This window comes from Marmota flaviventris, chromosome 18 (genome assembly GCF_047511675.1).
Source record: "Marmota flaviventris isolate mMarFla1 chromosome 18, mMarFla1.hap1, whole genome shotgun sequence".
Lineage (NCBI taxonomy): Eukaryota > Metazoa > Chordata > Mammalia > Rodentia > Sciuridae > Marmota > Marmota flaviventris.
In genome coordinates, this window is record NC_092515.1 from 5466882 (window position 1) to 5490121 (window position 23240).

The window sequence follows — 23240 nt, forward strand, 5'->3', positions numbered from 1 at the left end:
TGAGCAGGAAGCACGCAGCACCTGACCCCTGGAATGTGTCCCCTGGGGGAGAGGCTGAGGAAGCTTATAAGCCCCATGGGGGATGTTGTGGGAGGAAGCAGGCAGGAGGCAGGCCAGCCACAGAATCCAGGAGTCCAGAGGTGGCCAGGTAAGCAGCCCCTGGTCCCCACCTACAAGCCTAGTGGCCTTCATCCACCTTCATCCGCTGTTTTCGGCCTCAGGATGCCGTCTCTACATCTCCTGTCCAAAGAGATCTCTCACTAGCTCTCTCTAGTTAGAATTGCTTCTCTGATTCTCAGATCAAATTCTTAACTTCCCTGTCTCTGTGGCTCTCTCTCTGCATCTTGCCTCTGTCCCTGAGGGTTCTCCCCACTCCTCTCCCTATTCATAGATGGTGGACACCTTCTCTGTACGTTCCTCTCCACTTTCTGTCTCTTTCTCCCTCTGTTTCTGAATATCTCTCTCTGCATTCTGAGTCCCAAGCAGGGCAGGGGGCTGTAGATGTTCAGTAACATCCCAGGGGGCCCAGAAGGGAAGAGAGAGAGATGAGAAGCTCTGTTCTGAAGGTCCCCAGATTCCCCTCCTCATTCCCAGGTGCTGACATGATGGTCACAGCAGGAAGTCCTTGGGGCTGGTTCCTGGGGTACCTCCTCCTTGGGGTCACAGGTATCTGAGTGTGTGTGACTGCCTGAGGGCACAGTGTGGGCTACAGTACAGGTGTGATTTAGTGTTCCTCTGCTGTGTGAAAGGACCATGTGGCCGTGTGCCCCTGTGGTGGGACACATAGGTAATTCCTCACATCATGGTGACTGTGCATGTAACAGTGTGATTGGGTGTGTAGTGTGTTATTGGGTAAATGGCTTTGGTAGCTTGTGCCTCTGAATAGCCTGCAGAGTGACAACGTTGTATGGATGTCGTGGGCACAGGGGAGGCGGAGGGTGCCATTACATGGGAGATGGCGCATCCTCCAGAGGAGTCACCCATTGCTGAGGATCTGGGCCTGCTTCCTAAGTCTCCAATCCTCAGATTCACTGGCACTCACGGCAGAGACTATGATGGTGTTTCTGTGTGAAGTGACTGTGGCTGGGTGTGACCAGGCAAGGCTAGCGGAAGGCATGGCCAGGGCATTACAAAATGTGACCAACTCCCTGAGTAGCTGGCTGTGTGTGCCCAGCCTGGGTGAGGGTCCGCTGTGCTGGGAGACTCCTGTTACAGGGCTTGGTTTGCAGAAGAGGAATGTTATGTGGGTCCTGGAGATGGGTCAGTGACTCAAATCTGGAACCCTTCTGAAAAATGGGTTGTCCTTATGAGCTGATCTCATCTCCCAGACCTCCTCCCAAGGGACCTGACCCCACCCTGTGAGCCCTGACCCCACCCCTGAAGCTTGTCCATGGCTCCCCTCCCTAATCATGACTGCAAGGGTCCAGTCTCCGGAGCCTTCCTCCAGCCTAGACTGCGCGCAGGCCACACCCCAAAGAGTGATCCCTCCTTCTGCCGCTGACTCCTCCCCCAAGACCTCTGACACTGCCCCCAAACTCTGACCACACCCCTGCACTCAGACCCTACCCCGGGAGCCCTGATCCTGCCTTCTAAGCCCGCCCCACAGCCACAGCCCCGCCCCTGAACCCCTGGCCCCACCCCGAGGCCCTGGCCACGCCCCTTCACTGGGACTCCTCTACCCCTGGAGCCTTGGGCTTTCCTCCTGGGCCGGCCCCCAGCCCTGACTCCGCCTCCAGGGTCCCTCGCCTGGAGTGGCGGCAGCCACATCATAAACGGCGAGGACTGCATCCCTCACTCGCAGCCCTGGCAGGCGGCACTGTTCAAGGAAGATGAGTTTTTCTGCTCGGGAGTCCTCGTGCATCCCCAGTGGGTGCTGTCAGCCGCGCACTGTTTACAGAAGTGAGTGCAGGATGGGGTAGGTGTGTCGCTATCTCAGGGGAGGGGGCTCAAACAGACCCAGCATCTGTGGCGACAGCTGTGCTGGCTTGTAGACCCAAGCCTGGAACCGGGGAGTCCAGGGGGAGGGCAAGGCAGGCGCGCACAATGTTGCTGTGGGAAGATTCAGAGAGCCCTGGGACTGGGTCACCCGAGGCTTGGGGCAGGTTCTGATCCCTGGTTGTTGCGGATGAGGATTTGAGGTCACGGTTAGGTGACTCCTAGCACGGTGCTTGGCAGGGAGATGGGGTGGGTCCGAGAGTGGGGACGGCCTGGGTGGGAGGGTAGTCGTCACAGAACTCAACCTGCTCCCGTGGTCCTCAGCTCCTACACCGTGGGTCTGGGTCTGCACAGTCTTGAGGCCAACCAAGAACCAGGCAGCCGAATGATGGAGGTCCTCCTCTCCATCCAGCACCCCCAGTACAACAATCCCTTCTTCGCCAACGACCTCATGCTCATAAAGTTGAAGGAGTCCGTGTCTGAGTCGGACACCATTCGGAAGATCAGCATCACTTCCCAATGCCCAACACCTGGGGATTCCTGCCTTGTCTCTGGCTGGGGTCTGCTGGAGAATGGTGAGCCTGTGCCACCTCTGCCCTCTGGGAGGGGTCCCTCTCCCCACCAGAGGGGCTGACCCAGAGCTCTGTGTCCCAGGCAGGCTGCCCACGCTGCTCCAGTGCACGAACGTCTCGGTGGTGTCCGAGAAGGTCTGCAGTGAGATCTACACCTCCCTGTACCACCACAGCATGTTCTGCGCAGGCGGAGGACAGGACCGGAGGGACTCCTGCAACGTGAGAGATGGGAGGCGGACGTCTCAGGGGGGGACAGAGAAGTGGTGACGGGAGGTACGGTGAGGAGTAGAGACAGGGGGATGGGAACAAAGGGAAAGAGACTGGAAGAAACAGGAATAAGTACAAAGGAGAATACAAAGGCAAAGGAGGAGAGAAAGAAACAGAGCCTGAGGCGGAGGCACACACAGAAGAGCCCAGTGAGAACCAGACAGACTCCAGGAGGGAGGCCCGTGAGAAACAGGAGAAATCCCAAGAACCAGAGAGATGCAGAGGCTCAGAGACGGGGAATAACCCACAGGGAAGACACAGGAGAGACAGATCAACCACAAGCCCGAGGGAAGCCACGGGGGCCACTCTGGGCACAGGGAGCAGGCAGGGGGTCAGGGACCTGCAAGGGACTTCCAGGGTGGGTTGCTGGTTGTTTTCTGTCTTTGTCTCTCAGTCTCATGTGGCTCCTCTCTGATCCCACATCTAGCCCCACCTTCAGTGTTTGGGATTCTGACTCTCTCCTTCTCTCCACAACAGGGTGACTCTGGGGGCCCCCTGGTCTGCAACAGGTCTCTGCAGGGCCTCGTGTCTTTGGGACAAGCCAAGTGTGGCCAGCCTGGCATGCCAAGTGTCTACACCAACCTCTGCAAGTTCACTGACTGGATACAGAAAACCATCCAGGCTATTTAGCCTTGGGGATTGGACCCACGGAACTGGCCTCCCTCACCCAGGAGCCCAGGACCTTAGTTACCATCTCCCTGTGGCCCAGAGGTCCAGAACCAACCCAGCCCTCCTCCCTCAGCTCAGGAGTCCATTCAGAATCTTTTCCTGTCTGCAATGTCCTTATCAGCCCAGTGTTTCCTAGCCTCACGGGTATTAGGCTGGTTTCCACCCTTTGATCCCCTTCCCCGCACCCCCGTCCTCCCCTGGAGTAAAGTGTGAGAGCAGCCGGGTTCTGTTTGAAGTGTCCTCCTTGCTTCTCTTCCCATTGAAGGATTCCAGCAAATAGCTTTTCCACCCTTAGTCTTGTTTCCCCCGGCTGGCAAGCAGGAGCTTTGAACAGGAGGCCACAGGGTTCCAGGGGGAGCAGCTGCACCTGAGAGGTTAAGAGAAACCAATCCTGTGAATGTTGTCAGTGCCTGAAAATCCAAGTCAGCAAACAGTGGATTTAAGTGATTTCTCGCTTCATTTAACTATTTGGTTTTGATTACCTTTTTCCAATTTTGTCTTCTTAGCTGCATGTTAAGTTTGCTGGGTGTGGTGGCACACACCTGTAATCCCATCAGCTAGGGAGATTGAGGCAGGAGGATCATGAGTTCAAAGCCAGCCTCAGCAACAGCGAGGTGCTAAGCAACTCAGTGAGAACCTATCTCTGAATAAAATACAAAATAGAGCTGGGGATGTGGGTCAGTGGTCGAGTGCCCCTGAGTTCAATCCCCAGTACAAAAAAAAAAAAAAAAAAGTTGCATGATTTGTATCTACCTCAGGACCCTTGCTGGAGGCTGGTGGGAAGGCATGAGCGGAAAGATACCCAGGGACAGAAAGGGGGACCTGGGGACAGAGGGAGGACCCAGGGACAGAGGCAGAGACCTGGGGACAGAGAGGGGGACCCAGACACAGAGAGGGGGAAACCCAGGGACAGAGGCAGGGGAACCCAAGGACAGAGCGGGGGTGACCTAGGAACAGAGAGAGGGGAAGACTGAGGGACAGAGAGGGTGAGCCCAGGCCCCTAGAATATGAGGAACTGCTGTTAGACTCTTCATTGGTAAATTACGCTAGGAAGAATGTGCCTATAAAAATTTTATTCAAGATGTATTCATAAATTCATTGTACATCTATCTCCATAAGGAGATATCCAAATTTTTATGGATCTTTTAAAATATCCTCAAACATAGAAAGGAGTGAGATCACTAAAATTAGATCAACAAATTCCAACTCATCAAAGGGGATTTTTAAAGTGACCCAAAGAAAATGATAGAACAAACAAGACAAAAAATGAATAAGGATAAAGATTATTTATCCTTCACCCCGTGGGCATCTGCAGAACGTTGTTCCCGGGGTCTGGAGGACACAGACTCTTCAAAACACTACTCCAGGGATGGCTGAAACCAAAAGGAACGACAGCAGCGAGTCTCCGTCAGTGCAGGGCAGCTGGCACTTCCTTTCCTTGCTGGGGACAGTATAAGATGGTACCACCACTTTGGAAAGTAGTTTGTCAAATTCTTAGAAAAATGAACATACCTCTGTCCCACGAGCACCCTACAACTCCAACTGCAGGAAAGTCTGGAGCAAAGCTAATCAGTGTTGCCTGGCTGCTGGGATGGGAGGGGCAGTATGCCTCCAAACAGATCTGGAAGAAGCATGAGGAACCTTCTGGGTTGATTGACATTGTCTATAACTTTACAGGAGTGAAGGTTACATGGAGGCGTGCATTTGTACACTGGAAATTACACACACACACACACTCACACACACACACACACACACACACACCTGAACAGTGGATCTGGAATCTGCACAGCACACAGGCACTAGGGAAGTCCCACCCACTTCCCAGCATGCACTGGTGGTGCTGCCATGGGGGGGCTGTCTTGAGAAGGTCTCCTCTGAGCTGCTGCGCTGAGAGTCAAAGGTCCCTGAAGTTTTTCTGGAACACCACAGCAAATACCAGTATACCAGGCTGGTGGGTGCCTGGCTTGAGAGCCGTGTGGTTAAAAGATGGAGCATGTAAGCCAAAACCATAGAACACCACGCAGTGGGCAGCTGGTCTGTGACAGGAACAAAGGTCACTTTCCATTTAGGACCAAATTGGGAAGGCAGCTGGGAGAGGTCAGGGCATGGGAGGGTGGGATCTGTGTTTTGCCACTGAGGTGCACCCCCAGCCCAGCTGAGAGAAATGACACCTAATTCAGTGACAGTCTTTCCCACTCAGACCTTGGCAGAACTTTCAACTTAAAAAACTGGGGAGATCAAAGCCCCCCAGCTGATCACCTAGCCCCACACAGGTACAGCTGGGGGGGCGGGGAGGCTGAACTCCCACACCTGGTCACTCACCCAATAGCAACAACAGAGGGAAATGACAGCTGTGGGACACCACACCCCCAAGCCAGCCCAGCACAGGCTGCTTGGGTTCTCTTGCAGACAGCACATCGCTGACGAGTGTGGAAGAGAAACCACAGCGGGCACCTCACACCCCCTGCTGTCCACAACACACCTCCTGCTGTCCACAACACACCTGCCTGGGCTTGCAGAGGGTCCCCACACCTGCAAGATCTACAGAGAAAGTGAGCCACTCAGGTCAGACACAGCACAAGGCCTCAGGGACACAGCAAGATGCTCGGCAGCTTAGTGAAACTCTGTCTCAAAACAAAATAAAATTCTAAAAAGGCCTGGGATGTGACTCAATGGTAAAGTGCCCCAGGTTCAATCTCTGGTATATAAAAAAATTCATATGGATGCACAGAAGTCCTAGAATAGTCAAAGCAATCCTGAGCAAAAAGAACAATGCTAGAGCCATCACTTAACCAGATTTCAAGACATATTAGAGTCACAGTAACAGGTAGAGGGACATGTAAAGATTTCCTGAATAGGAAGGACTCTAGTAGCTCAGGAAATAAAATGAAGTATTGATAAGTGGGATTATATCAAATTAAAAAGCTTCTATACAACAAAAGAGGCAATTCACCGAGTGAAGAGAATGGGAGAAAATATTTGCAAGCCATACATCTGACAGAGGATTAATATCCCCAATACATAAAGAACTCAAAACTGTCAACAAGAGAAGTACAAGTAGTCTAATCATAAAAGGGCTAAAAATCTGAACAGGTACTTCTCAAAAGAAGTACAAATGGCCAACAGATATATGAAAAAAAGGTTCGACATCTTTAGCCATCAGGGAAATGCAAATCAAAACGACACTGAGATTCTAAACCCCAGTCAGAGCAGCTCTTATCAGAAGAACCAGGGGCTGGGATTGTGGCTCAGGGGCAGAGCACTCGCCTAGCATGCGCGAGGACCTGGGTTCAATCCTCAGCACCACATAAAAATAAATGAATGGAATAAAGGTATTCTGTCCGACTACAACTAAAAAAAATAAATAAATATTAAAAAAAAAAAAGAAGAAGAACCAAACATAACAGATGCTGGTGAGAACTGGAGCAAAGGAACACGTAGCCACGGTTGGTGGGGATGTAAATTAGTACAGCAAAGATGGGGAAATCAGAGTGGAGGCTCCCCCCACCAAAAAAAAAAAAAATAGAACTCCCACGTCATGCAGCCCTGTAAGTCCTGTGTATATACCAGAGGAAGTGAAGCCAGCAGACACGAGGGGCCCACATCCCCTTGTTTATTGCTGCACTCTCCAAAGTCGCCAAGATGTGGACTCAGTCTAGGTGCCCCTGCAGCAGATGGATGGATGAAGGAAAGACACACGGTACAGTATTACTCAGCCACAGAGGAGAATGAAATCATGTTGTTTGCAAGAAAATGGATGGAACTGGAGATCGTCGTGTTAACAACGAAATAAGCCAGACACAGAAAGACGAGCATCACGTTTCCTCTCACCTGTGGGCACCAACAAGAGAACATGACCCGAAAGTAGAAGAAAAACGAATCAGGGAAGGGAAGTGGGTGGAGGGAAGAGAGGAGAGGGCAAGAGGGGCGTTAGGTAGGGTGGTGGGCGTTAGGTGGGGTGACACATGCATGTATGGAAAGGTCACAGAGAAACCCACGAATCTGTACGGTTAATTTGAGTTCATAATTATAATTTAGAAAGAAGAAAAATGAACCAGATACTGAGACTTGAAGCAAGTCTCCACAAAATTCAAAGTCATAGTATACTCAGTGTGTTGTCTGACTACAAAGTAATTAAGCTTGAGTGACTCCTCATGGGTACAAGGCTTCCTTTGGAGTGATGAAAATATTCTGAAATTCATAGTGACAATGGTGGCATAATGTCATGAATATACCAAATTTTGTTAGTGACAAATTTTATATTATGGACATTTTTACCACAATAAGAAAAAATAAGGGTATAGAATATTTGAATAATATTAACATAATCATATACTTTGAATATATAGACACCTACAACCAAACAATATGGAATACTCATTTTTTAAAAATTTTTTATAGTTGTAGATGGACAGAATGCTTTTATTTTATTTATTTATATGCAGTGCTGACGACGGAACCCAGTGCCTCACACATGCTAGGCAAGCACTCTACCACTGAGCTACAGCCCCAGCCCCAGAATAGTCTTTATCATAAAATTCCCCGTCCCTTCAATGGGACATTAACAGAATGTACCTCATGGGGGTAGGCTTAGGTGACCCTAAAGTGCCCATGGCCTTTGAGGCCTGTCGACGGTATACCTGGGTATACCCCAGGAGCCGAGTTCAGCCTCTGGCTCCCTGTTGGGGTTTACCAGATGTCCACTGGGCCGTAAAGTCTGGGGTCTGGATTTTGGTTGGGGACTGGAGCCCAGAGCTGAGGCTTGGGTGTCGGGAGCTAGAACATGAGGTTCGGAATCGGGGTATCAAGTCTGAAGTCAGAGCCATGCAACCCCGAGCCTGGAGGCCAGAACTTGACGTGTGGGGTCTGGGTCTTGTAAACTGATACCCGGCAAAGACACGCTTCGAGAGACACTGCTGGCAGGTAAAAGATGGGGAAGGAACCCCAAGTTCAAACTCAAGCAGGAGACAGAGGACAGCCAGAGAGGGCAGCAGCCATCGGGAGGCTGTGTTACAGGGAAAAGGAGATCCTGGGGCAGCTGGAAGGCAGCGGCAGCCGGAGCTTAGGCTGAGGTGCTTCGCAGACCTCTGGGTGAGGGTCTTCCCCAGTCCTGGGGTGGGCTCCCAGCACTCCCACTGAGGCAGACAATCAGCAGACGTCAGAGAAGGAAAGTGACCGTGCCTGGAGGTGAGCAGAACATTCAACAAAGGTAGGGCTTCAAAGATGGTGGAGAGTGGAGCTGCTGTGTTCAGAACAGAGGACACCGAGTGTGGGCAGTGTGTCCCCAAAGAGGAGAAACAAAGGACTCTCTACCAAATGCAGGTCGCTGTTTTTGTGCACATCATGATTCACATAACCCAAGTACTGGTGGGGGCGGGGAGGTTTGAACAAATTTGACATCTAATTAACAAGATGTTTTCCGCAAATCTTAAACAAAGAACAAATATAACTTATAGAAATTAAACACATACTTGTAAAACTTTTTAAATCTATCAAAACACATTTGTCAAAGCTGAAGAGAATATTGAAGATGATAGAATAACTTCTTCAGAGTGCAGAGAGAGGAAGAAGATGGGTAATATAAAAGAGGTGTTAACATATTTGGAAAGCAGAATGCCGTCTGGGAGAAGAGAGGGAAGGGAGGAAAACAACTCTTAAAGTGACGATAAAACTCCTGGACCTCGTAGCTCTAGGGAGCCTAGTGTATTCTGAGCAAGAAAACAATAAAGATCCTTGTCCGGACACGCAGTAAACCACAGAGGACTCCAACAAGAAGACGCTGCTGCGAGAGAAAGGACCCGTCACTCCCCAAAAAGCCCCAACTAGGAAGACAGCTGACTTCTCAGCAGCAACCAGGGAGGCCACAGGGAGGTGGCCAGGGCACAGCTGTGAGGATGTGATAAACGTCATCTGAATTTCTCCTCAATTTAAGAAAGAAAGAAGAAAAAAAAAAACAGTGGTGTTCACAGTGAAGCAAGGTGATTGCTGGGCGTGACTCCTGGCTTGTACCTGTGAACGCTTTTCCAAGACAGACCTTGTGAGGAAACAGGGTGAAGGAAAGTTCCAAACCACACGTGCTGCACACAGCTGACACTTCTCTGAGTTCTGCAAACAGAACCTTCCAAGAAAACTTTGGCCTCCAGAAGGAAAGTCAGACATTAACAGGAGAAAAACAGCTTTTTGTGTGGTTAAGTTCCTGCTTGCTGGCACGCAGGGTGCTGGCTGATCATGTGGAAGGAAGAGGAGTCCATCTGCTCGGGACTCGGCTCACCCATGGTTTCCACGACTCCATGAGTTAAGTTTTCCTTTCTTTCACTGAACCAGAAAAACTGGAAAACAATAGCTTGCAAGTGTAGGGAGAGCTGATCAAAATTAATGTGATCTTGGGTGCTTGGTTGTTTGGAAGCAGGTAGGCACTAAAAAATGCATTCATTTTAGACTAAGATGAATATGGATGATAAGAAAAATCAAGGGTAACCACTGAAGAATGGATAGGGTTTAAATTCCAAAGAAACAGAATGGGGGAAATGATGTAAGAAAACACACAACACACACACACACACACACACACACACAATGAACTAGAGGATAAGAAGTGTGGAAAATTCTGTTATTTGAGACCATCATGTCAAGGGAAATAAGTCAGGTACAGAAAGACAAGTAGCACGTGAGCTCACTCAGATGGAACCTAACAAGTGGATCTTACTGAGGTTGGGAGAAGAATAATGCTCACCAAAGCCTGGGAAGACAGTGCGGGGGGTGGGGGGGAGGCTGGGGGAGGTTGGTCAAAGCTTGATAAGATAGGTAGGTGGGAGTAGGGAGTTCTGGTGTAGCACAGAAAGGTGGCCATGGATATTGGTGACGTGCTGTGATTTTTTTTTTTTTTTTGGCGGTGCTGGGGATTGAACCAAGGACCTTGTGCACGTGAGGCAAGCACTCTACCAAGTAAGCAACATCCCCAGCCCCTGTAAATTTTTTGATATGCTAGAAGAAAATATTTTGAATGTTTTCATTCTAAAGAAATGATACATGTTTGAGAGGCTAGGTGTGTCTCCCCTGATTTGAACATTACATATTGTGTTCACGCATTAAAACATCTCACCACACCCCACCAACTACGCATGTTTTTTATGTATTCGTTAAAATTAAAATCTAAGTACAAAAAAGAGATAGCCTATATCCAACATATCATTAATCACAATAAATGCAAGTGACTGAATTCATTAGCATATTAATTCAGTTTTGTAAAGGCTGTTCATAGGAGACACACGTAGAAAGCATGTAGAAAAGTTAAAAGCAAAAGAGGAAAAAAAGATTTACCAAGAAATAGTACCCATAAGAAAGGTAATATACCTTTATTAAATTGATTGACTTGGGCATTAATATTAGAACCATTATTAGACCAAGGGGGTAGCTACAAAGTAATAAAAATTTCTTTACACTGAATTTATGATTCTATACTTGAATGTTCCTACAAAATAACCTTATCAAAATTAATATAGAAAATTGATAGGTGTGCAGAGAGAAATGAACACGTTCCCCACACAGATGTGTGAGATTTCCAACATAACTGTCGATGAGAAGAGTTTGTAGCACACGGGCCACTTTCTCCAAAACTGAAATGTCTGATGGTTAAAACTCAAAGAATAGTTTGGAACTGTCAGTGGAAGGCTGTCGTGAAGAAGGAAAATCTGGAAAATTTTGGAGGAAAATAATATTTCAAAGGACTCAACCAGCACATGGACATAATGCCCACACATGTTGAGATTTTAAAATAATTCATGATGAAAAGAGGAAACCTAAAAACATCTTGGACCTGAAGGATAAATGGAAAGGTTGCATAATCAAAATTTGTGAGATGCCCCAGATTCATAGCTAAAAATGACTATAGTAGGAAAGAAGAACACGTGGATATTAATGAGCATTAGACAGACCACAGGGTGACCCTGGTGTAAATGGGACCCAGTGCAGAGGAGGCCCTGGAGATGAGGACGTGTTGGCTGGAGGTGGGGGCTGCCCCGGCTCTCATCTGGAGAAGAAGCTCTTGACCTGCCTGAGCTCAGGGCACTTGATCTGGGTCTGGGACCCAGGTAGGCCGAAGAGCCGGGGACCAGAGATTGCAGTAGTTGCCCCCAGAGGAATGCGTCCACCAGCCCGAGGGGACAGGGAGCTGCTGATAAGCCCCAGCAAGATCAGGAAGCTGAGATGTGGAAGCAGAGGGACACCTGTGTCCTGCTGCCACTCTGGCCTCCATCTTGTCATCTGAGTTCCTGCCTGGTTCCTGAGTCTCTGCTCCCCTCTCTCTCTGGCTGAATTATCCCTTTCCCCCCTCTGTCCTTCTCTCTCTCTCTGTCCTGAGCCTGGGAGAGTCAGGGCTGCTGATCATAACAAGTGCAGGTGGTCAACCCGGGTGTGGTGGCAGCGCCTGTGGTCTCTGCACTCGGGAGGCTGAGGCAGGAGGGTGGCTGGGGCTCAGGAGCTTGAGGTCAGCCTGGGCCACAGAAGGAGACCCTGACTCAAAGAATTAAAAAATGCAGGTGACAGCCTGGGACTGTGGCTGGCATCTGGAGTTAGGCAGATCTGAGGACTGAGCCCCCTGCTGTGGGGTCTCCCCTGACTCCCCATCATGTCAGAATTCTCAATTGAACTGAATTCCTGGTGGACACTCCGCTGGTGTCAAAGGTTTGGCTGATGTGAGGACATGGCACATCTGGTCCCAGAGTGAGTACTGGGTGAGTATTGGGCACTTAAGGTGAGAAACACACTCACCTGTCCCAGCCTGAAAAATGGACCAAGAAACACACGGAACAGCAACAAGCAGGCTTGACTTTAATGACATCTTGCGAGACCAGGTGCCTATACCCAGACTGGTTACAAGCAGCATTTTATCCCAGAGAGCACGAGATCTCTCCCTGGTTCCTCGCTGGCTGAGTACCATGGCGCACAATCTTCCTGGAAGGTCACCTAGATTTCACAGTCTTTGGTTGGGTTATTTAAAGAAATACACCTTCAGTGGTCCCCAGCAACCTTGGTCTCCTGGGGCAGAAAGGTCCCTTGGATTGAGTGCCTTTTGGCACACACACAGTTTAGCTCAGTGAGGGGGGCTTCCTCCTGTCCTCCTGTCTGACAAGGGGCTGTGAATTTTTACACTCTCGTATTATTTGCCTGTGACTTTTCCCTCTGTTCTGCTGTCAACCGCCTTTCTCACATCCCAAGTCACTTTTCTTTTAAAGCTAAATACTATATTCTGAAAACAGACCACCACTCTATTTCTCACATGAGGAGGAAAAAAAATATTTTGCCTACATTACAGATTTTTCAGTTTTTTTATTATTTGGTTTGCTTGGCTTTTTTGTGTTCTGATACTGGGGGTTGAACCCAGGGGTGATTAACCACTGAGCCACATCCCCAGCCCTTTTTATTATTTTTGAGACAGGGTCTCACTAAGTTGTTTAGTTCTTGCTAAATTGCTGAGGCTGGCTTTGAACTTGTGGTCCTCCTGCCTCAGCCTCCTGAGCTCAGTTAACAGCTTCAATAAAAATATTTGCAATGATTTTCTTCACTAATTAAGTCCAGTGTATAAAAGTCAAGCATGTGAATGTATAATTAATTTTAAAATAATATTTAAAATTTACAATAATAACAATTATAAATTTTCAAAATTATAATAGATTTATAATTAAAAATAAGTTTTAGATTTTAATAAGTTTTAATTTGTTTAAATCTTAAAACTATTATCATTTTAAATTATTTAAGTAGATAATTAAAGCCAAATCTACAAAATTATGAAAATTCTGTTTGGGGTATAAACAAAATATTTAAAGAAAATAATTTGGTGATTTTGGGAAGACCTACTCTTTTGTTTTTCTAATTTTTGAACTATTTAATGATCAGAAAAAGAAATTAGCCGCTCACATTTCCTAGAGCCCCATCTGCTCTGCTGAGGCCATTTTGCTTGCGGTGGGTTCACAAAATAGACTTGAACTCAGTCACTAACTTTGCCTCCAGTGGCTCCATATCCAGCCTCCTCTGCCTGGCAAGGGCATTTATAATGTCAAAATGGTGATTCCTGTGGTGTTCTTTGCTCCGAGGAAAGGAGAGTCTGCTCATCTCCAAGGGGACAGTGATAGACTCCTTAGTTGGACGTGAACGTGTCCAACCCCAGGAAGCAAGGGAAGGCCTTTCTCTCTGTGTCACGGATGCATAGCCCCTGTATTAACCCATTTTTTTCCATTGCTATAACAAAGCAGCTGAGGCTGGGTATCTTCTTGGGGGGGGGGGGGGGGCGTTACTTAGCTCACAGATTTGGAAGCAGAAAGTCCAAAGCCAGGCAGCCCCACCTGCTCTGCTCCGGGAGAGGGCCCCCTGGAGGATGGCATGGTGGCAGGAGTGTGTGAGAGAGGGGTGGCGTGGGGACGCGGGTCTCGGAGTGCAGGAAGGGTTGTTCGAAAAGAACTCAGTGTCTCGGGAACTAGTGGGGGCCCCTTAGAACGACCTTCAACCCTCCCGAGGGCAGGGCCTCGGTCCCCCTCACTCAGCTCCACCTCTTACTGGTTCCACCTCCTAATGTGGCCAGGCTGGGACCTCCGAGCTTCCCGCACACAAACCCCTAGAGGAGGAAGCATGAGCCACAGCGGTCCAGACCTCATGGCCACCCAGACGGCGTCTCCAAGAGTCACTCGCCATGGCGACCGCCTACAAAGCACCTCATCTGCAACCTCAAGACCCGAGCTGCAAATTCAGACTCTGACTTTGGGCTCCATAATCGCTGAGATGGCACCTTTGACCCAAGCTCCCCCGGCTCCAGACGTCCGTGGACTCTGCAGCCCGGACTCCATTCCTGACTCCACGTCCAGGGCCAGCGCGACCCGGGAAAGCCCGCTGCTACCCTTGCAGGCCACACCCAGCTGCCGCCTGTTCCTGTAAACACCACCTGAGACGGTCACATGCGCTGGTTTGCGTGTTGCCGAGGCTGTTTCCGCGCTGACACAGCAGAAATGGCTGGGTGTAGCAGGGGCTGTCTGGCCCGCAAAGCCGAACCAAGGACTGTGGGGACGTTTCCGGTAAAGGTTTGCTGACCTCTGTCCACATTCCACGGGCCTGACTCCAAACCCCAGGCCCCATGACCCAGACTTGAGTCCCTAGGTTCCAGAACACGAGCTGGACCCTCGGAAGGCAGACTCCAGACCTCAGACCCGGGCTCTCGACGCCATGCTTCTCTGTATGCCCAACTCCAGACCCTGACCCCAGGAAGGACCCCAGTCACACTTCAGGACAGGCAGAGGGACAGCAAGAGACCCCCTGAGAGAGAAAGGACAGACTCAGCCAGAGAGGGGCGGGAGGGGAGAGGCAGGGGGAGGGAGGGGTGCAGCTGGACAGAGGCCAGAGCCCTGCTGGGACTCAGGCACAAATCAGCCGGGCATGGTGGCACATGCCTGTGATCCCAGGGGCTCAGAGGCTGAGGGAGGAGGATCACAAGTTCAAATCCAGTCTCAGCAACTTGGCGAGGCCCTGAGTAACTTAACAAGACCCTGTCTCAAAACAAAAAAAAGCGGGGGGGGGGGGGGGCTAGGAATGTGGCTCAGTGGTTAAGCACCCCAAGGTCACTCTCTGGTGCCAAAAAAAAAGACAAAATTATCTTAATTTGATATTCTCAAAATCCTTTCAAAGGAAAAGAGAGAAAACCAGGAATTTGGTGAGAGAATAAGAGGTAGCAATGAGAAGTGGACACAGGAGACAAAGCATGGAGAGAGAGGTCCCGAGGAGCTGCCTGGGGCGGGCAGGGAACCCCTACTCCAGGCCCCTGATCTGACTGGAATCAGGGCATCCAGAGGGAATGAGCCTGCAAGATTGCTTCCTGCACAATGTTCCTGCCCAGCCCGGGGCAGGCGGCCCAGTACCCCAGAGGTCCCTGAGGAGGTTGAGCAGACCCAGCACAGCTCAGTGCAGGACCCAGCAGCAGAGACCCCCCAGGTGAGCAGCCAAGTATTCTCCCATCCTCAAGTCGCACGTCTGTGCGTGGCCCATGCTCTCTTTGGGTTTCCACCTCTTTCTTTCTGTCTCTCTGTATGTCTCTCTCCCTTTCTTTGACTCAGTGTATACTGAAGTTTTAAGATCACAGTCCCTGGTGCTAGACTGTCTGGGTTTCAATATCAACTCCTCCACTTGCTGGCTGTGTGACCTCAGACAAGTTGCTTAGTTTCTCTGTGTCCCTGTTTTCCTCTCTGTGCACCGGGGATAACAGTAGAGCTGTGAGGTAAGGTTGCTATTAAAATGAGTCACTGCGTGTCGAGTGCTTAGACCAGTGTTGGGCACAGAGTTGTGTCCTGAAAGTCTTACTAAAACATCTTTATTTGTGTCTCCGTGTCTTTGACATTCACTAGCCCTGACCTCCTCGTGTCTCCTTCTCCACTGTCCTCATGCTGGATCTCTGGCTCTCCCAACCCTGGTTTGTGTCTCTGTCACCATCTTCTGAATCTCTTTCTGCCAGTTCACCGTCTCTGTCTCCCCATCTCCCTGCCCGTCCTCCCTGCAGGTGTGGCTCACACTGACTTCTTCCAGGGAACACTAGACAATGAATGGGGCTTTGGGTTATCAAAATTGATGTGGAGGGTGCTACTGGCCTCTAGAGGGCAAAGACGGGAGCTGCTGCAAAACATCCTCCAATACACAGGGCGGAATCCACAGCAAGAGTGGGGTGTGGCTCAGCAGGGAGCATTGCCTGTCGAGCAGAGGCCCTGGGTTCCATCCCCAGCGCCACACACAAAAATGTCAATAGCACTGGAGGCTGAAATACTGACCTGGGTTGTGGTGTCAGGGTCAGGGCTCAGAGCCTAGGGTGGAGAAAGTCCTCCATGGCTGCTCCTGCCCAGGGAGGGTAGGGGGAAGAGGCTACAGGACCAGAATGAACACACCCCCTTGCCACCAGGTGGAAACAGGAGGATCCCAGCAGAAACCCTCTAGGTCTGGTTCCTGGGATATGTCATTCACACTGTCACAGGTATCTGAGTGGGAGAGAGAACATATGGGCCAGAGAGACATAGCTCAATGTCTCCGTGATTCAGTTTCCCCCTTTCAGAATGAGACAATGTTACAACCCCCCTGAGTGGTGATCTAAATAGACAGGTGAGATAATATATAGGCATGTCATCCCCAGAGTGCCAGACCCACGGGCGAGTTCAAAAATCCTAGCTGTAATTATCCTTCCAACCAGTACTGCTAGCTAACTGGTGCCCTCCCTGAGTGTGTGTGTGTGGCAGGGGCGGGAGGGGGTGAGGGGGGAAGTACAGTCTTGCCACTGTGTTGCTCCAGGGTGGGTGCTGCTGGATGTGGCCTTGCTGGGAGTGCAGGGGGTCCGGCAGAGTAAAAATCCTCATCCAGTGAGTACGTTCTGGTTGCTGGTTGTCCAGCTCTGTGGGTGTCCACTAGTCAGGGTGCAAGACTTGATAGCCTCTGTCCCCTGCAGGCAGGAGTCGTTGCAAAGGCTGAGGACCCTTTTGGGGAAGGGAGAGTGTGTGTGCACAAGGACGTGGGCCTTTGGTCTAGTTTTGAAACTGTGACTCTGGGCGGTGTAGGGGAGGAGGTGTAGGAGAAGAGCGGTCAGACCAGGGGTCTGGGCCTTAGACTCTGCCTTGAGCCCCTCCCAGCCCAGCCCAAGCAGCAGACCCAGAGACCCCATCCGTGCTTCAGCCTCCCGGAGCAGCCTGCAGTTTCCAAATGCTGACCTGCCCCGCCTTCCATTTGTGCCTGACCCTGCCCCCCCCCCCCCCAGGAGGTGCGATTCCTCCGGGAGGATCCCAGATTCGGCTCTCAGGTGCTTTGTCCTGCCGCAGTCCGGCTGCAGCAAAATAACCAGGGTAAGGAGCAACTTGTGTACATTGATACAGCAGGAGTGGGAGCCGTTTATTGTAGGACAACAGAGGTATTTATACATTCCACACAGCTTATCCTAATTAACATAAACTCGATAGAGCAGTCAACCAATAAGGAATCTACACTTAATGGCTCGCTGGCTTTACTTTACAAACCACTCCCTCTGGCATTTTGCCAGGCGCCATCCAGACTTGTTTACAGACCCTAACATTTCTCTGGCAAAATGCCAGGCGCCATCCTGACTTGTTTACAGACTCTAACATTGTCCATTGCCAGCAAAATACTCATCTTCGGTGGCCATGAATGCACGCTGTACTCCACCCTGGCAGGCAGCCCTGTTTCTGAAAAATGACTTGCACGGCGGGGGTGTCCTGGTGCATCCACATGGGTGCTGTCCGCGGCGCACTGCTTCCGGAGGCCACTGCTGGCTGGGGCCGTGACATTTGCACCAGCTTAGCCTAAAGTTTGGGAGGGATTTCAGCAGAGCAGAGAAAGCGGCCCGGGGCGGGGCTTGAGGGACCGTGCTTGGGGGGCGGGGCTTGGCCAGAGTGAGACTTGAGCAGAAGGCTTGGCCCGGAGGGGCGGAGCCAGGGGTGGGATTCTAGAGGGGGCGGGGCTTGAGGGGCGGGGCTCGGGCTCCAGCGCTGACTGCTAGGTGGGAATGAGAAGCAGGGAGCCTGCGGAGTCCGCAGTGATGAGGGCGGGGTTAAGGGACTGTTCAGACCCGGGCTGGACCCAATTACGGAAGTGCCTAAGAGGAGGATGACCTGAGAGAAGCAGGTGCTCAAGGAATGGGGGGAGCTGCAGTAGGAAGGGCGTTTTCTGAGCACCGCCTTTCAGCCTTTCATTGGCGTCAAGGGCGGAGGCAGGTGATGAAGTCAGGGACCGGGATGGGGTCCGGACACACCTGGGCAGAGGTGTGCGTGTAGCTGGGGGGCGGGTATAGAAAGAGGTCAGAGCAACACTTACCTTGACTGCAGTTTGAGGGCACAGTCAAAAATATCACTAATCATACTTGCTGATATAAATAAACATCGTTGTCCTTGTTTAAAAAATAAAATAAAATAACAAAATTTAGAGATTTAAAGAAATCACTAATCAAAATTAATATTTTAATGTAATATTTTAAAGAATAAACATTAGTGCAAAAATCCACAATGAACCAATATTTAAATAGAGATAGGACCTGACAGACCTGGGGTCAGGATAAGGTTAGTAACATTGGTCAGGCAGGGTCATGTGCTGTCTTTACTTAGAATGTTCATAATTTGTTCTTCATGGATTTTTTATTAATTTTTAATTTTTAAATATTATATTTAACTATTATTTGTTTGGGTTGCTGGGTGTTTAGGCTCCCTTAAGTGTGGACCTGAAGCAAGGGCCTCGTTCACTCGCCCTAGTTGTTGGGATTTGGGGTGAACTTAGGAGTGAGGGTGGGAATGGGGCTTAGGATGGTGCTGATGGTTAAGTTTGGCATGGAAATGAGTCTGGGCATAGGGCTGATGGTTGGAATGAGGCTGGGAGTGGGACAGGAGCTGAGAGTCGGTGGAGATGAGGTTGTGGTTGGAATGGGGCAGGATGTGAGTTTGGGGTTGGAGGTGAGGAGTAATTCCATGTACTGACCTGCCCTGGGGCCCCCAGCTCCTACACCATGGGACCAACCTGCACCAGGCACCAGGCACCAGGCAGCCAGATGATCAAGGTCAACTGCTCCATTCAGCATCCAGAGTACAACGAACCTCAGGATCCAGCGACCTCATGCCCATCCAGCTGCGGGACCCAGCCACAGCCTCGGACTCCATCAGCCCCATGAGCATCGCCTCCCAGTGTCCCACCCTTGGAACCAGCTGCTTGGTCTTGGACTGGGGTTGGCTGTCCAATAGTGGTTTGAGGTGTGTCTGTCTCTGGGTCCACCTTCGTCCATGGCTGTCCCTGTCTAGCTACTGACTCTGTGTCATCCATCACAGGAAGCATTTTGCAGGGTCTGGCTGTCCTGGTGATGTCCAAGACGTCCTGCAGAGCATCCCTCCCTGAGTTACACCCTTCCTGCATGTTCTGCGCTGGTGGTCAGGACAACAAGGACTCTTGCGTTGTGACTGGAAGAGGCAGGGGTACCGTATGGGAAAGAAGAGGGTAAGAAAAATGGTGCCAAATGGCCCTCTGTGGCTCGCAGCCAGAGTGTCAGCAAGGACTGTGCATGCCCAGCAACTGCAGGAAGAGCTGGACGGGGGAAGGTGACCCACCAGCTGAGTGTGGAATGGCGAAAAGGATCAGAGAGTGAGAAACCAGAGATCCCCAAGACCAGTGGGCATCTGAAATTGATTACCACCTTGTACTCTGTTGACCAGTGGTCCCTGCCCTGCTCTCAGCTGGCTCAGAGGCCACAGTGTGCCATACACACCCACACACACACACACACACACACACACCTGAACTCTAGCCCCCGGGCCCCAGCATATTCTTCCTCAGGACAGAGAGGTCACTCCTTACCCCCACTCAAACACGAGATGCCCAGCCTCTACCTCCCCAAACTCCAGACACCCAGGAGCTCCCACTCCCCACCACCAGAGGCCTTCAGGACATGGAGCCCTGCCTCCATAACATCCCCGTGTGGCCCCAGGCAGCACCCAGACTGGGGAGAGGCATGAGGCACTGCAGGTCTGGCTTCCACATTCAAAAAGGCACTTCCAGCCAGGCGCAGTGGCTCACACCTGTAATCCCAGGGGCTCGGGAGGCTGAGGCTGGAAGATCACGAGTTCGAAGCCAGCCTCAGCAACTTAGTGAGGCCCTCAACAACTAAGTGAACCGCGTCTCAAAATAAAAAATAAAAAGGGCTGGGGATGTGGCTCAGTGGTTAAGCAGCTCTGGTTTCAATCCCCAGTGCCAAAAAAAAAAAAAAAACAAAGAGGAAGAACATCTCCCAGATTGGGAATGGCACACACAGCCTAGGTCCCAGGACCGGTTCACCTTCTGTCGGGCGTCCTCACCCCTCAGCTCCTCATCACCCCTCTGCCTGGCTTTTCCCCTGGGCCTCCCCTCCGCTGCTCCAGCAGCCCTTGAAGCCCTGATGTGTTTCATAATGGCTGTTGTCCTTTCTCGGAACTGTTTCCCTCTTGGCTGTCCACGCCCCCATCTCCTGTTCTATGGTCCCTGAAAGAGGAAGGGGAAGGACCAGAGGGTGAGAGGTTCTCTGTGCTGGGAGATGGAGATGAGGACACTGGGTTTAGTGGGTTCAGCAGGTGGCCACTGGGAGTCAGGCTTCAAGGCCATCCTTGGGTCACAAATACAAAATGCATGTGGCATTCGGTATGTGTACGACCTGGGCTTGGTCCCAGAGTTTGTGCATCTCAGCAAACTCGGTGTCATATGAAATCACATATTTGGCCATAGTCAGCCATGGACAACTGGACCTGCACACTTAGGCTCTGACAAGGACAGCGCTCTAAGCTGAACACTCTTGGCGGGCGTCAGGTGGCACTTCCAATAACCAGCACAGATGTTCACGTGGGAATGAAGATGGACGGTTAGGACTTGGACACACACACACAGACCCATCCAGCCTCCAGTGTGGCCGGGACATTGATGTCACCCAGGCACACGCCACACACAGGACCCGGACATGCAAGGGAAGGTCTTACTAAGGTACACAGGGAGAGATGCCAAGGTGCCCTCAGGCCCCCAAGACGGGGGCAGTCATGGGTCTATGGTACAGTGGCCACACCCAGAGGCCACCCACCTGGGTTTACACATACCAGCTCTGAGTCCTCAAGAAACTCAGTTGACTACAGTGAGCTTCCATCTCCTCCTCTGTTATGTGGGGGCTCTCAAGAGTTAAATGGGAAACTGTGTGTGTGTGTGTGTGTGTGTGTGTTTACACATCTGGATGGGTGTGATAATGCCTGCCACATCATAACTGCTTCATAAACATTAGTCGTTTTAATCAAAGGCACATCATTATTTAAGGGACATATGTATTATATTCACATTGTGGAAATCAGTATGCCAAAGTCAGACACATGCACTGAACCAGGGGAAGAGGGTCAAGGTTAATAATGATCTTCATCCACACAGCCACTTAGGCAGTGGTGACTCAGAACCACAGACCCAGGCCCCAGAGACCAGACATTCAGATAGGACCCACCAGGTCAGAGCCCAGGAACCTCCAGGGGCAGAGGTGGACACTGAAGGTGAAAGGCACACCCTGGAGACACAGGGCGCAGGGACAGGAAGCACTCATCCATCGCCAGGTCAGGCCCTCAGTCAGGTACTTGATGTCAAAGGTCACTCGTCAGATTTCCCATATGGGGGCATGGTCCATGCACATGGGTGGGATGTGCATGCACACATGTGTACACACACACACACACACAGAATCAAATGCACAAACACCAAAGAGGGGCTTTTCAAGATTGAAGGGTCATGACCCCCCACACTGTGCTGCATGGATACATCCTCCAAGGTCAACACCCCTTCCCTGGCAGCCCCTTCCCTGAGAGACAGAGAACAGGCGGCTCCCACTGTCTGAAGGCCCTGAGTGCAAGGGCCTTTGACCAGGGGCTGGCGTGCTCTGCTAGTGTCCAAGAAACCATGGCAGGACAACTTATTTGCTTTCCCAGATCCTTCGGAGTTCCCAGTGAGAGCTGGGCCCTGGGGCTGCACCTGGCCAGCTGGGGATGAGGTGGGAGGGAGACTCAGTGGGCTGCAGCCACATGCAGAGAGGGGACCATGCTGAGCTGCCTGGGGGGTGGGGAGTGTAAGCCTGGACTGGCAGGCCCCAGAGTCACCCTGGGAGGGGAAGAGAGAGTGAGAGAGCCCAAAGGTGAGTTTCCGCCTGTAAGCGCCCCCCCAAACCCACTCCAGAAGGCAGGCAGGAATTCTAGCAGAAGGACAGTGGGCGGAGTCCTGGCAAATGGGGAAGGACCTCAGAGTCCTGCTCCTGCACAGGGAGGCAGGGTCCAGAAGGACAGTCCCCAAAGACAGGGAAGGAGCAGACCTTCCCCTCTCCAGGGATCACCTCACAGGAGGCACTGGGGAGCCATGGAGGGCTGTGAGCAGGGGCCGCATGGGGGATGCAGTAGAGGCTGAGAGGCTGAGGCCCGGAGCCTGTGAGGAAGGTGGGAGAGTGCCGCAGTCTGGCTGGGCACAAATCACAAGCCACTGAAGCAGGAACAAACTTTATTTTTAAACTGCAGGAAAACACTTCACACAGCTCCCGGGGAATCCTCCCGAACGCCACGAGGCTTGTCCAGGAACCCCCAGCCGGAAATATCTCTCCCGGAAATCCCTCCTCCTGCACTTCCCCAACCAATGGGAACTCTCAGGGAATCCCCGGAAATCCCCACGAGAACTCCAAAATAGTGCGAGAACTCAAAAGTTGCGGCAGAGGCGGATAGTAATGCCTCGCCTGTCAATCAATACTGTTGGCAAAATGCCAGGGGCCATACAGACTCGGCCGTGGCTCTCAGCAGGAGAGGGCTCCAGTGGGGACAGGACCAGGGGCCTCCACTCAGGTCGGCCCATTGCACTCCCACCCTGGCACCGAGCCCTCCCTGCACTCTGATCTCCACGCAGACACCAGAAGGAACTGGTGACACTGAGTCAGAACCCGACTGCTCCTGCCCAGCACCAGCCACCAGTTAGCTCATCAGAAGAAAAGCAGGGCCTCCCCACAGCTGTGGCCTTTAGGATGGGCCCCTCTGCCCTCTCTGATGCCCTCTCCCTGTCCTCTGCTTCCTCTGCCAGGCATGGGACCCCTTGGCCCCCCACTCCCTCCGGCACCATGAGCCTTCATGGAGAAACATGGAAATGGCCCCTGAAGGCCAAGGCACCACATACCACCAGTGGGGCAGGGTTTCACATCCAAATCAGGTGGCCACCTGCCCCTGCCACGGTCACCCCCGGGGCCCAGAACACTGGGGAAGC

General features: G+C 51.3%; 1 protein-coding gene across 1 annotated transcript; it reads left to right on the top strand.

Moving 5' to 3' along the window:
* Positions 1-602: 602 nt before the first annotated feature.
* On the top strand, positions 603-3605 carry Klk4 (kallikrein related peptidase 4). The gene is made up of 5 exons (XM_027920339.2): positions 603-666; positions 1737-1899; positions 2260-2510; positions 2590-2726; positions 3252-3605. Exons 1-5 carry the CDS (start codon positions 603-605, stop codon positions 3402-3404), a joined length of 768 nt encoding a protein of 255 aa, XP_027776140.1. The 3' UTR covers positions 3405-3605.
* Positions 3606-23240: the final 19635 nt, after the last annotated feature.

What these genes read in the sequence shown, in the direction of transcription:
- Klk4 (XM_027920339.2), top strand. Translation starts at nt 603, where the DNA reads ATGATGGTCACAGCAGGAAGTCCTTGGGGCTGGTTCCTGGGGTACCTC. An exon ending in CTGGGGTCTGCTGGAGAATG is followed by an intron (nt 2,511 to 2,589) that starts GTGAGCCTGTGC and finishes TCTGTGTCCCAG; the next exon opens with GCAGGCTGCCCACGCTGCTC. An exon ending in ACCGGAGGGACTCCTGCAAC is followed by an intron (nt 2,727 to 3,251) that starts GTGAGAGATGGG and finishes TCTCCACAACAG; the next exon opens with GGTGACTCTGGGGGCCCCCT.